This window comes from Acipenser ruthenus, chromosome 16 (genome assembly GCF_902713425.1).
Source record: "Acipenser ruthenus chromosome 16, fAciRut3.2 maternal haplotype, whole genome shotgun sequence".
In the NCBI taxonomy this organism is placed as follows: Eukaryota; Metazoa; Chordata; class Actinopteri; order Acipenseriformes; family Acipenseridae; genus Acipenser; species Acipenser ruthenus.
In genome coordinates, this window is record NC_081204.1 from 20,610,708 (window position 1) to 20,625,857 (window position 15,150).

Here is a 15,150-nt window from a genome sequence, read left to right on the forward strand (position 1 = left end):
GAATGTCTGAACTGTCTCAGTTGCCCTGGATATCAACGCTTTTCCGACCGTCGGGGAGGGCTTTTGTGGCGGGATTTTAACTTTGACTCTTTTTCTTGTTCCGAGCAAAAATAAAAAATGGCCAGGAAGGATGAGAACAGTCGCAAAACCCCAATTCCAGCAGTATGAGGAATGTTATGCAAATGAAGTGGGTGCCTAATTAACATACCCCCGTGCAGAAATCAAAATGGTTGACGTGATGGATTGAGTATCATCCGTCTAAAGTGGTTCTGCCTGTTTCAAAAAGTCCTAACGGAGATGGGAACCTGTTTAAAACAGGCTCTCTCTAAAAAAGGCTCTGGTGTGGGTGCAGTGACTCTGACTGCTTTGGTGATGGAGCCCAATGTGCTGTAGAGATTGCTGAGGATGAAAGGGATAATGTAGCTGCTATGCCAAAGTGAAAAGCAAATAAATAAACTAATACATACATACACTAATGAATAAATAAATAATATATTTATTTAGTCATTTATTTATTTCAATATTTATTTATGCATTAATTAATGGATTAATTTATTTTTCATTTTGGCATAAAATATCCTCCATAACCGAAACTAATTTACATACAGAGTACGTTTTTATCCGTTTACTGTATTTACCACGTGCTCTTAATGGAATTTACTCTTATATGCAAATATTTTTACTATAACTTTAACTGCTCTTTGTCGAAATCTTATTTATTTTCTCTTATTTGGTTTTGTTCTTACAACTGACTATTGTATTTTATAACTGCTCTTATCTGTATTGTAATATTTTGTAACAACTGGATAAGGTTGTCTGCTAAGAAATTAATAATAATAAAATATTAGGCTACATTAAAATAGGAGCTCTCTAACTTTACTCTTTGCTCTCTCTGTCCTGATGTATTTGCTTTATTATCGTGTTCTATTAAATGTATCTTCTCTTGTTTCTCCTAACTCTCACAATCAAATTAACTGTGACTATTATTTCAACACTGTTTCTTTTGTACCATCTAGACGCTCTAGCGGCATATATGGCTACCCCATCCGATCTCACTGCCCTGAACTAAAAGGTAATATGCATTAACTTTTTAACCTATATTCCGTAAATAAATGAATAATTTCTGTATTTTCCTCACTTTATTAGTCTTAAAATGACCTATTGATGCTTAACGAGAAAAACAATTGGCAGCATTTCCTATTTTTGAGGGTTAACTGTACCGTAACCCTAAATCTAATGAAGTGATTTATAATTTTGGATGTTGAAATTCGGATGAATGCACAACATAATTTTGTTTTACATTCCACTCCTGCTGAATGTCTGAACTGTCTCACACTTGATCTGTGAGAAAATACATTTGTGACCACTTCAAGTTGGTAGCTCATGCAATCCTTTCCTTAATGTAAGGGTAGTTGTTGCCACCGTGATACAAGTCTGCATTTCTCTCTTACGGGGTTTGGAAGCTGAAAGACCCGTCTGTGTTTAATAATGAACATGTCATTTTATACCTCCAAGATTTTACTTAAGTTTGAAGTCTACCTGCCCTGCAAGTGGCCAGCTGATATTAAACCCTGAGTGCCAGACTGAGCCTTCCAAAGTGAACAATGGGCGAGTTATGCTAAAGACAAATACAAATAGCTGTTAAACATCTTCTTCATTTGCGTCAATTTAATTGCTCCTACAAAAACCTAAAGTTGTTTCTTGCTAGTTTTGTAAGACAGTTGGCAAGAAACTGAGGAAAACTTTGCACTGGTTACACCAGTAGATGGCATCAACACACGAAAACGAAAGCTCAAACCAGCCATCTTAGAGGGAACGCCTAACAAAAATAGGACGCAGCGAGAGGCGAGCACAGCTCTAAACCGAGAGGGCTAACTGAAAAGATATTTACAGAGAGACATGCACTGAAGATACTCACATGCGCTGTTGGATTTTGATTTTCAAAACCCTGGCTCACAGATCAGCGCTTAGATCCGCTGTGATTACAGCAGTGGAAATACGCCCCAGCTCAATAACTCAATGTAATCCCGTGTGTGGAGAGTACCTGGGGTTCTATGTCCAGGAGTGCAATCCTGCCCTTCTCGTGGATCTTGTGGATGGTTTCCAGCTTGGTTCCGAATATGTGTCCCTGGAAGCTGCCGTACTCCACCAGCTCATTGTCCGCGATGCACTTTGTCATGGATTCCTGAGAAATGAAAAAATACTGTTTCCCTTGCTCTTCATCTTTCTTCTGCGGTCTGGTGGTATCTGCACAGAAAGAGAAACACAATGTAAACAGAGCAGTGATCACCATGGAGCACACAGCTTACCATAGGAAGCCTTTGTTTCTGCTGCAAACGAGGAGGAAGGACACAGTATTCAGTGCTGTCTAATGTCATCCTTGCTTTGCAATATTGCACATTTTGTGGCTCAATAGTTGTACAGCACTGATGCAATGAAGAATTACTTGGTGGAACACTTCTTCCACTTTTTGATCATTTTGAAAATGTTTTTTTTGGTGATGAATGTTGCATAAGTGCAAGTTTGCCTATGCTTTTGTCATATTTTGCAATCAGAACCATATTATCGTGTGTCCATGGCATTCATTAGCAGTATTGACACAGACAGCGCTGATCAATACAGTTACACTATTTGTTAGGTCAGAAATATCTTCCAGTACTGCCCATGCCCCACAGAGCAGCTCCAGTATAAGTGTTAAAATGGACTTACGAGGGGAGGGATACTCAAATTTCTCTGGGTACTTGGTGAGTAAAGTGCTTTTGATATGGCTTCTTCCAACTCCAGGGGCACCTGAGGAAAAACAGGAACAAAATAACAGCCTATACAATAGCATGTTGGATTGGCAGAAGGAAAGATTAGCACTGTGCTTAGCTGGAGAGCATGAATGATGCAGTACATGGAATAACTTTCATTCATTTGAAACATTTGGAGTGCATGCTTTTTTAAAGTGTACAAAAAGCCTTTTTTGCAATGAAAAAGACACTGCTTGATTGAGACCTTGTATTTAAATTCTATCATATTGCCCAAGGCTGTGCTGGACATGAATGCTAGGCAAGGTATGGCAGGAGTTGCGGATCACAGTACGTCAGTGAATACATCTTGCAGAACTAGAATAAGAGGATTCCTCCCTTATAAAAGTGTATCATAATAAAAGCATGGTAAAGAACATGGTAAATGCAGGAGTATAACCATGGAAGAAGCTTGGTAGAACTGCAATAATACCATGATCAACTTTTATAAGAGCTGGATGTGAAGCACTGTACTAAAGATCCAACCACAGTATTTGTCCCATAGGCTTGGCATTGTCAGGTTACCTATGAGAATCAGCGTTTTCCTGTTGAAAGCAGGGAGTTTCACAACCTCTTCATAGGAAATGACATCCAGCTGATCAAAAACTACCAAAAAGAAAAGGAAACAAGTTCCATTGTAGAATAAAATGTATTTAAATCACGCATACACATTTATAATGTTAGAAAGTTAAATATTCTTGAATCCCCCCAAAAATGTTGATTGTCAAATACTGCCATTCATACGCTATTATGAGAAGAATGAGCGACTGTCTGAGAAACATTACACTCTGCACAGGAATGCATGTGGTATTTTTTCTTCCCTACATACAGTAGATATTCAACTATATGAATGAGTGGGTTGTGTACAGAGGCCAAGCTTTCGAAAGGGGTTCTCAGCGTGTGCTGGATCACTGGAGGAGACCCCTGCACGTACTTGAGCTGTGCTTGGCCAGGTACTTGTCTTTGCATTTCTTCTTCTTCCCGAAGGGGCTGCAGGACTGGGTGCCCTGCTCGCTGGACTTGGTTTTGCTCGCTACACGCCTGTCAGGAGTCAAATTAGGGGATGTTATGTGACAGCTTTACATTGTTACAAAGAGCTACCCACACTAATTTTTAATAATCTGAAGCAAGCCAGGCTTTAGGACAGGTAGAAATAAAGAAATACACGTGTTTAACTGACATTCTCGTAGGCTAGACAAGGCATTCTCTTAAATCATTAAAACATGACACCTGAACTGGCTTTCAAATATCAGATTTCATTTTCAATTAACTGAACAGTTTGAGTATTTAGATCCACCAATTCTTAGAAATGCATCAATTCTTTGTTCTAAAACTGAAAGAACGCTTGAGAAGACTATTGGCATTATATTATGATGTGCACATGACTTGTGATAAGGTGAAGTCTTCCATTGCGCACTGCGTGTCTCAGTGAGAACCCTCTTTGCTTTGGCATGAAAACGGTGAAGCTTCACAACAGAACGTACCACTCCTGCAGTTCAGGGGAGGGGATCAGACCTGCGAATCCTGACTCTGAGCCCTCCAGCCTGCCTTGCCACCAGTTTGGATCTTGCTTGTTGATAATCTGGATGATGTCACCTGTTTTGAATTTGAGACCAGCTTCCTTGCATGGTACGAGATCATCTTTCGTTGGATCGTAGTCAAACTGAGCTCTCATGTACATCTGAAGAGAGAAACACACAGAACAGACATGGAGCCCTGGAGATAGGCAGACAGACAGATGGCGGCGCTTTTCTCTACATGAAATGCAGCCTGCCTCCTGAATCGTGGCACTAACCTGCTATTCCCAGGGAACTAGTGGGAGCACAACTGTAGGAATGTTTTAAGATTTTCAATGAAGCTGATTTTAATACATTGGAATTTTTAAACCACAAAAATGTATCCCCACCTCCAGAGAGATGGTAAGAGTCAACATTCAAATACAGAACAGAATAACAAAGTCTTATGTTTTGGGGAACAAGATATTTCTTTAAGTGCTGTATTTCTCTTAGGTGGCCTCTGAGCTCTGTGTGATCCCAGGTTGAGAAGCATCTGAATATATGACTGATATCTGCTGCTCTCACTAGTCATGTGTATTAAAAAGACCTGCTGCTGAATCAGGTCCATACATCAATACATCAATACTTTCACAGCAGCAACTGCTCTGGTGGTTTAGTGGATTAGTCTAGTAAATCTGACTAGGATCTAGGTTGTTAGTGCTTGTTCTTAGATGTCCATGAGCCAGGTCAACATGATGGGGGTAATGTAAGAATGAGAGGTCAAGCTTTTATGTCATCTGTCGTCACTTGAAGCATCCTTCAATATGCCGCCAGACTGTGCTCCTTTACATTGTAAAACATGGGAGTGAAAACATAATGTCTGGATTAAAAAATAAAATATTATTTATATACAGCATCGCCATAGATATGATAGCTCTATGCGGGTGACATTAAATAACAGGTCTCTAGAGAATAACATGTTATCATTTTGATTTAATCTAGGTTACAGTATCCATGCCGATTTTTTTATCTATTTTTTTATCGAACGAAAATGTATTCCTTCTTGCTAAAGATCGCATGCTGAACTCTCAAGAGCCAGCAGATGACACTAGAAAAGCTCTAAAGCTGAAAATAAAGGACTGGATGAAATGACAGTATTCTAGAAGCTGCTGTGTGTTCTACTGAGAGAATAGTCACCTTTCTGTTCATTGGCTTAGAGGAAGACATGCCTGATAAAGAACACATGTAGTTGAAGACACAGGACACTGAATGAGAAAAGCCAATCACAATGCAAATGAATCGATTGAGAGTGCGTGCGTGCGTGGCATGTCTGCCACACCCACACCACACTGACAGGCAGTGGGGTCTGTTCAACTGATCCAAGCACCACTGAAAGAGGTAAGATCTCGAACAGTACAGTATGTGTGAGTCTCGCAAGTGTGTTTATTTCTTCAAATGTACATAAAATAATATGTTTGGTCCGAATTTAAGATTTAAAAAGTGCCAGTATTTAGACATGACGTTTTTAAAAATCTATTGAATAAACCCAATTGGGTTTTGTAATAATAATAATAATAATAATAATAATAATAATAATAATAATAATAATAATAATAATAATAATAATACAGCTAATTTAATTTCCTTTTCCAGATCAACACTGGCTGCATCTTTCCAATTGAATTCCACTGTTCTTGTGTTTAAGTTGCAATTACTGCTTCAACAAAGAGGCTTCATGTTTCACCAATATCAAATCGACAGCCTCGAGTAGGCTGAACATGATGATAAACCACATGTGTAAACTGATTAGATAGAAACATGTATTTACTCCCTTCGGTCCATGACAGATTACAATAGTGCTTGTAACCTGAGGCTGAAAGATAAGAACCACTGGTCTACTTTACAGACCACAAAGTTTCAGTCTTAATAATGAGGCCTTCTCAAGCCACAACAATGACACTCCTGCAGACTTGCACAATGTGTAGAAATGGTATAATCTCTTCAAAAGGGCACTCCTGTCCAGCCAGACATACCGTAGAGCTGAAGTTTCATGTGACTGATTCAAAACTGATAACTCGTATTGCAATTAAAGCCAGTCAGAAACTCCAACCTTGACTTTGAAGAGTTATTAAAATACCTTTTTGCTAAAGTCTGTCTTGATGAATTTAATAAAGTTTAGAATGGATGAAACTGTTAAAGACACTTTTGTCAACACAAGCTCACAACAGTTTCTTTAAAGAACTCCTGAGTTCAAGCTTTGTGCTTCAGGCTGCAGGTGGATATTGAGCTGCACAGTGACGCTGTCACTTACCTCAAATGCTAGGGACTGGGCTTGCTGGTTGGGGATGATCTTAAAGGTGACGACTCCGGTAGTATCTTTCTGTAAGAAAACTGGTTATTAATATTATTCTGCAAGGTGACTTTGATTCTAACTGCCAATCAAGGAAGCCCGAACAGCATATGCAATGTGACAGGGTATACAGTACCATGAAGCCAGCTCAGTTCTTCTGTGCATACCAGCTAGATCAGAAAACCCCTTTCTCTGATCGACTACCTGTTCAAAATCATGGGTCGGATATAGCATCATTCCCTGCTCTCTGTCAACATTCAATGTAATTTTCCCCTCTGTGTAGATTTAATTTAAGGCTTTAATTTAACTTGTTCATTTATTTTGCTATTGCAGGGTTGTGTCTTCTGGAAGTTTGTCAAATAGCTGGTGCCCCTGCAGCAGAACGTAAACAAACTAGAAACCTGAGTAAGTAAGAGTGCCCAGGAGGTATAAACCATGAAAGAATGTAGTACATATTCACAAACAGCATGATGACACTGCAGCTTTGGAATCTGGAAAGGCACCCAATCAGCCATGCCAACTTCCTCACCTGCTATCACAGTAACAGGATTAATCTATTCTCAATTCATCTGTAACACGTTCACACAGGTTTTGTTTTTACTGTTTAGAAAGTGACCTTCATTCCTTGTGTCTGTTTAAAGTGACAGCTCAAGCCACAATTGTTAATAGGTCTACTGAAAATCTCTCAATGACGTTTCAATGACGTACCAACATCTTTTGCAGCTGATCCACGGACTGATTAGCTACACTGCTCCCATTGATTTCAGCAATCTCATCTCCCACATGGAGAGAACCTGAAACATACAAATAATTAGAATGCCTTTGTGTTCATAAATCAAATGTAAATCATTAGAAAACTCGATTAGGATGATTATGTTGTGCCTATAATTCATGCCTTCGTATCGTCCTTGTTCAGAGGGATTCCTGGATTAATCATTTCAACACTGCAGCGGATTTTCAAAACCTGGCAGCTGATGTGCTGACATTTACCAAATTACACATTACATCACATCTTAATTCTTTTCACATTTGTATCTATTCTCATGTCCCCATAGCAGGTCTGATAAAACAGGATCTACTGTAGTTTTTTGTTTTTAGACATACTGTGTATGAAACGCACTTTAGAGAGACTGATAATGGAACGCTCAAAGACTATTAGTCCAAGTGACCTCTCACATTAATACCCAGATTTATTTTATAAATGTTACCCTTTAGGAGAAGCAACAGTAAGAATCAATGGAAGACATTTGTTTAAAAAGCAACCCAAAGACTGTAAGCCCCTTTGCAAATGTCAGGAGATATCCTGTGTTGTTATATACAGCTTGTGTGTTATATACGAGGCGTGCCTCTCCATTGTCACCTTGTCTGTGAATCATTCCTCCATGCAGGATCCTGGCCACTGTGCATCGCTGCTTCTCATTCAGTTTCAGTGTGACCCCCTGAAAAACAGTACGAAGGCACAGGTTTGTGATGGTTCTAAGAGGATAAGGCAGAACGAGCAAGGGAAGGTATACTATAACCCACCAGGGGTTATGAGTCTCAGGGTGAACACAATGAAGGAACAGCAAATTCAGATACATTCAGTAGTTCAGGACTATACGACAACGCCTCTACGAACTGATGCATGCTGCGAGAAAACATCCAGCCTGCTTTGTAGGGGGCATTGCTTGAAAGGCAGGCAACTGACCAGATATTTGTATCATGTTTAAACCACGTTACACCATGTGTCAAATCATGCAATGTTGAAATGGTCAGCCCTGTTTTACCATGGTTGACCATTGCCAGATCATGCTTGATATATCCCTACCTCTCAAAAGTTCACTGAGCAGAGGTAAGTGTTGCTCTTGCATCACAAACAGAAATGAAGCTGCTCTGCATTGACACTTGACCGGCACGCTGGAGGGGGTTTCTTTGTTCCACTCCATATACAGAATCCCACCAGTAATGTTCCCTAGGGCTTTGTGACAACAGGAATTCCAACTCTGACACACTGCTTCTGGATAGTTATTGTACTCTACTGGTTTTATATGCCTTTTGTAACAAAACACTGTCGTTTATTACTGAAGAATGGATTGAGGCATGTGTTTCAGAACAATGAGAAGGACCACTAAAATCCATTCATTCACAGAGAATTGTGTTAGTCTGGAACCAACTCCCCAATAATGTTGTTGAAGCGGACACCCTGGGATCCTTCAAGACGCTGCTTGATGAGATTCTGGGATCAATAAGCTACTAACAACCAAACAAGCAAAATGGGCCAAATGGCCTCCTCTCGTTTGTAAACTTTCTTTCAAGACACGGAAGGGTTATTACAAATGTTCCTTTACAAATATTTAAGTACTCATAATATGTACATTTTCAGGGATCTATTCAATTGATCTAAATAGCGGAGGATTAAGCCCTTTCTGTATCAAGGTTTGAAAAATCAAACCACTAACAGCGCATGATGTCAGTTTCTTAGAAAAATATATAATAAATATGTAAAAATACTTATTTAAATAAAATATTTACATTTAGTAAAGGGCATTTTCGCTAAGAATTTACCAAAAATAAAATGATAATGCGGCATCACAAAGCTTCAGATAACATGTGTCCTGACCATTGGCTCTGTAGCGCTCTTCTCAAACTGCACCAGGCGCATCTTGGTGAGCTCCTTCCCGTTCATGGAAGGGCCGTTGGTGCTGCCCAATCGGTGGCTCCCGTTGGTGTACACCTCCTCTCCCGCGGCTTCCTGCGTCTGCATCACCACCTGGGGAAGAGAAACGGAGCAGGCATGTCTCAAACAACCTCACCTTCCAATCGTGTTGCACCAACATATACCGATTGCATGCTTCATGCAGCCTTATTACAGCCAGGATTTCAAAGCAAAGGCCCTCTTTATCCATAGTGTTCGGAACCCAAAACAGTTTGCACTAAATCAGTCGAGTCTAAATAAACCAGTCACTAACCCTCCTTTGTGCAATTGATTTCTATCCCTCCACCTCCCCCAATCACCACCCCATTGGTTAAATCACAGGGGGGGTCTATCGCCTCGTTCAGCTGGCCAGGCAGTGGACTCTCAAACCATGGGTTTTATCTGTACCACACTCATTTTTTATTTATTTTCATTAAAACGGCTCAGCGGTATGCACTGGCTGAGTGAGCATGTCGTGAATACAATGATGAACACATTTGTTATCATTGCACCTAAAGATTTGGATTGGAATTCCACTGGAACTGAGCCATAAAACATATCATTAGCAGAGTTAAAGAAGCATTACCAGCTGCTGCAGGTTAAAAATTAATCCAGGTTTTGAACACATCATAAGCTTCTAAAAACCAAGGCAGCCAAATTGAAAATGCTGCTTAATCTGCAATTTAGTTTCCATGGGAACACCTAAACACATCATGTGAGAGCTTTAACTGGTTGCTGTAGGAGTTATGGGCATGCATCAAGGACAATGTGAAACCTGGCCTGCTGGTCTGAAATGGGTCATTGCTGTGAAAAGCACAAGAGTAGCGACGCAGAATCCTATTAACTGTATTATATTATTAAATAAAAGCCTCTCTGAAATGCATTACATAACTAGATTCTTACTCATTATACCAGTTTTGAACAAAACTCATTTCACTGTTTAGGAAAAAAAAAGTGTGTCACTAAATTAGTGGATGTTTCTTAATAAAAAAATTAAATAAATACAAATGAACCAGGAGCAAACTCATTGAGAAGAGTTTCAACAGTGTCCTGTATAGCCACTGCTCGCATCATTAAAACAGACTTATTGAGAGGAATCATCTAGTTTCAACAGTGTCCTGTATAGCCACTGCTCGCATCATTAAAACAGACTTATTGAGAGGAATTATCCAGTTTCAACAGTGTCCTGTATAGATATAGCCACTGCTCGCATCATTAAAACAGACTCATTGAGAGGAATCATTTAGTTTCAACAGTGTCCTGTATAGATACAGCCATTGTTCGCATCATTAAAACAGACTCCATTATCGCGTTCCTTAGTTTGAGATGCCTGCAGCAATAAGTCCAGAGGGTTTGAGGGACTCAAGCTATTTAGCCAAGGTCAGTGCAGGAGAACCTGAACTAACCAGCCACCAAAGGGACTAGACTATTGAGGCTGTTTAGACATCGTATTCATTCGCTGGTATTTGGGGAAGCTGCTTTATTACATCACTTAGTTGTGTTTTTCTAGTTTTGTAAAATAGGACTGTTTGAAAGACTGGCGTAGAGGATTTGAAAATCTGGCCTCTGTGGTTTATAGGCTGGAATGAGCAGGAAGCTGCTTGGCTCAGCTTTCCTTACAGAGTTTACTGTATATCATAAACAGGGCTGGCTTTTACAGTGTACAGAGTGTGCGATGAACATTACTGCACACTTGGCAATCCAAGGATGATAGTTCATTGTCCTCTATTGTATATGGTTTATTATATACAATAAAAGTTCTAAAGTATGTGTAATGCTTACAGTACGTGACCCTTTGCTGTACTGTTTTACTGCACACAGTATGACAGTACATGGCTTTTAGACCCCCCTAAAACATATTTGAGCTACACATCATTATTACATCATGGTTTCAGAGTAAGATGGAATCACATGTGTTAAAAAGATTTAAACACTGTAACACTGCAATTCCCTGCTGGTACAGCAGGAGGCGCAACACTGTATTCATGCAGCTCTCAAAGGGTTGAATAAAGAAACGGCGTGGGTGCTCTATTAAAGCACAGTGTGGAGCACAGGTAGCTTACAAGCAATTTGCTCAGAAAAACTTGTCAGACGGATTGTCCATGAAATGTTCTGCATGAAAATGAATGTATTTGAAGATTGGGGAAAATATATATTCAGGCAAACTGAGATATTTACTGAGGGGTCTAGGAGGTAAAATAGACAATAAATAGTCCACCTTAATTTGTTATGCATAGAAATGCGATAACATATTGTTGAAGAGCAGACGCTTGTTGATTCTATGTATGGAAGAGGTCTGGGGAAGTGAAGTGGGAAAGGGAGAGGTAGGGGAGTGGAGAAGGGGAAAGGGAGAGTGGGGAAGGGGAAAGAGTCTGGGAAGGAGGGAGGAAGGAGAGTGGGATATATTAATATTAATTTCCAGCTTTATACAGTACATGACTAATCCTCCCTGAATATGAAAACCTGTGAATATGAAGACTAATTAAAATAATTGGGGTATTTTGCATCCAGATATGAAAGGAAATTAACTGTATCAATGTGTCATACAATGAGCGTATGACAGTATGAGCAATATAACATCTTTGCATTAAATACAGATTCCTTCGGTCCCTGTGCAGCTGAAAACATGCCCTGCGAGTTATTCAAAGTGAGTCTTTGATATATTCCACGTAGCAGCACTGCACTGCTGGGAAAATCAATTCCGCCTGTAATAAAACAGCAACTAATTAACAAGGATGCTTGGAGCTCCCGCTCGTACACACAGATCTCTCTGTGCCACAGAATCAGAAGCTAATAAAAACTTGGATCCTCTGAGACTTGAAAATAAAATAGAAATGTGCTCGCCATCTCGGTCACAGGCTCTCTAAAGCGTTAAAGTCTGTGTGTACTGAAGCTGACCTGTTCAGAATTTAGAAATCAGGCGAGGCAGATTGATTTTAAAATCTGTTTCATAATGGTTCTGTGTGTCACTGATGCTTTATGTGGTCAGTTGAAGAGTGCTTAATTTTTCCTGTGTGTTCAGTAGAGAATGAACTTAGAATTGGGAATGCTTTTCCATTTCCTGATGTAAGATAGAAGATATTATTCAGCTGAAGTTGCACAGCACATCACTCTCCTAGCAGCGTGCCTGTGCTCTGTAACCAGATTCCTGCCTCCCCAGGCACTCACACAGGATTACAAAATCCAATAACCTGATATACAAATCTCAATGCACGACCCCACTTCTGAAATCGCATGGTTTAGTAACTTGTACATTTGAAAAGGATTTACTGTGCTATGTAAACATACAGAGTGTAAAAATTCTGTTAGTCCTGATTTGAACAGCAGCGGATCTAAATACAGCCATCATTGAATCATTCAGATATGAACTTCCTAATGTTTCATTTTATAATCTTGCCTCTTATTGATCATCTAAACAGTGATCAACTGAGTGTAGGCCACTGAAAAGTTTGTTATAATACCTGCCATAAACCAGCTCTATCCCACAGCATGGTGGAGGTACAGTACTGTGTGTTTACAGAGCCTCCCAGAGATTCTGTACTCGAGTGTATAGTGATCTTAAAATCTCTGAGCTGAACCACTGCATCACCAACCTGTTCATGTGGAGCGGTATGGCTTGCAAACAGCTGCCATTAATCCCTTAAGGAATCTATTGAATACCCAGCTGAATAGGGGACTGTGTGTGTTTGTGTGTGTGTGTGGGGGGGGGGGGGTAGTTTCTAAGAAGCAGACAGCTGAGAAGCTATCATGGCCTGTGTCTGGACTGCATTATTTATGATCTGTTCGTGACATTTTAATAGAGCCCAGATCAGTTTCTCAAACTGGACATCTGGCTGCATTACCTTGAACACATATTGTAAGAATTAATTAACCCTGTCCTCCCCACTGATTAGGTCACCCTTGCCTTAAGTGCAAAGAGCAGGGCAGCTGCATGCAAACATACCTCCCTGTAGAAGCCCACTGCTCTAATCCTGCCATAGTAACCAGACCATGAAACGCCACAGGGCAGTAGAGAACAGGTATGGTTTTTAGGGTTGCCATGTGCCTGCTTATACCTGGTTTGTGCCCCAGGATTTCAATATGCATTCATTCCAGAGACACAAAAAAGCAATCCAGTGTTTGAATCTCATGCAACGTGTGACATAGCACTGCAAAAGAGCACCAATGTAATGAACTACAGACAGAGACACCAACAGACACACCAACAACAAACTGATAAACCAAGACACAATATAACTGCTTTATTATTTCTGTTCTTTTGATGAATCATGTAATATCTGCCTTTAGTTCTGACCACTATGACCAGCTGCCCCAATCTTTTTGTACAGTGAATAGTTAACTGTAATATTAAACGTCTACAGTCCGTGTATAAAAGATTTACAACTGCCTCCATCATTTTTCTATCACAGGGGCACATTTTTGATGAAATAGAAGTATCAAAAACATAATTAAAAAGATAGGCAGATTACAATCTACAAATCACTAATCTGCAGTGTCTGTTCCAAACTGGTTCATATTGCTGACAGGTGCCAAACCTTTCACCTCAAGGATTTCCTTGATCGCTCTTTTCTGCTGTGATGCAGGTGAATCTTTATGGGAATGTGATAAACAAAGGAAAACAATCCCCACGCTGCTGATGGAGACGAGGACACAGGATGAAACCTGAGCTGTAGCAGCCCCGTGTGGAGATCCATCTCACTGAGCTGCAACCGCATTCAGTTAAACCAGAATCAGCCATGCAGCACACCGGTGACCCGAAATCACTGGGATCAAAAGGCAGCATGTGCAAGAAGGCTGTGTTCCTCTATGAAAACCACACCGTGGAGGGTCAGGTCAACTGCTCTGCACAGCGACACATATAAACACCACCACTGCTTAGATCATTAAAACAGGGCCCTGCACACCAAGGTTATTCATTCACAGCTTCAAAAACCTCAATCAGGGATACTAAGGCAGCACTAGCAGGACTGTACATGTGAGTCTCTTTAGTGCATTTCTGTTTGTAAAAATGTGTTAAGCACCAGGGATGGCCCTATAATAATAATAATAATAATAATAATAATAATAATAATAATAATAATATCTGCCATTGTTTAGAACAAGACCCTAATATATACTGAAATAATACTGAATTGTATCAAATACACTTTTGCTTGGACCTCTCCTATTCTGCTATGTAGCCAAGATAACAGCTGTGTTTTCATACTAGCAAGGTGATTGAGTGCAGGTGACTTTATACCTGTACAGAACAGATTACCGGTACATCGGCATACAAGAGCTGACACTTAAGGCCTCTTCACGTAAATAAACAATTAGTGGCACTGTGGTTAGTTATATTCAGAAGTACACATCAGCTGCACCTAGGGCCGTTTGTTCTGGCGCCTCCACAGCAGCCCCAGAGGGAGTAAGGTCCAAGAATTCATTACATGGCTGTCCTGACAACATTGCATTTAAAGTGAATTCTGTAATTACATAACTGTGTTGATAACAAATTCGATTTAACACTGGGAACTGTACATGTAGTCTTGGATAAACAGAAATGAAATTAAACACAGATGCAGTCTGTCTCCGCATAAGATATGCAGTGCAGTTGGCGCCAGTACTTCCCAGTTATAGTAGCTGTATCCAATAGAGCAGAACTTACAAAAAATAAAATAATAGTAGTATTTATATGATCATTAAAAAAAAAAAGAATCTTCAAGTGTAAATTTCCATTTGCACCTGAAGAAGAGGTTTTAAGGTTTGTGTTTCATGGTTAATCTAATAAAGTATCAGCTCTTCAAATCAATTATCACTATCAGCCTACCTTGATTAATATGGTCTGCTTACTAAACCAGCTTA

The 15,150-nt window shown here is 39.9% G+C and overlaps 1 protein-coding gene across 1 annotated transcript in view; it reads right to left on the reverse strand.

The window, feature by feature from the left end:
* Window positions 1-15,150, reverse strand: part of LOC117411876 (MAGUK p55 scaffold protein 1) — a 31,136-nt gene that overhangs the window by 2,839 nt on the left and 13,147 nt on the right. Inside the window, exons 2-10 of the mRNA XM_034019687.3 lie at window positions 9,235-9,384; window positions 7,996-8,074; window positions 7,344-7,429; window positions 6,597-6,665; window positions 4,274-4,470; window positions 3,724-3,830; window positions 3,315-3,395; window positions 2,710-2,790; window positions 2,045-2,247 (exon numbers count right to left, since the gene is read on the reverse strand). Coding sequence (XP_033875578.3) covers window positions 2,045-2,247; window positions 2,710-2,790; window positions 3,315-3,395; window positions 3,724-3,830; window positions 4,274-4,470; window positions 6,597-6,665; window positions 7,344-7,429; window positions 7,996-8,074; window positions 9,235-9,384 — 1,053 coding nt within the window. The remainder of the gene's footprint in view (window positions 1-2,044; window positions 2,248-2,709; window positions 2,791-3,314; window positions 3,396-3,723; window positions 3,831-4,273; window positions 4,471-6,596; window positions 6,666-7,343; window positions 7,430-7,995; window positions 8,075-9,234; window positions 9,385-15,150) is intronic.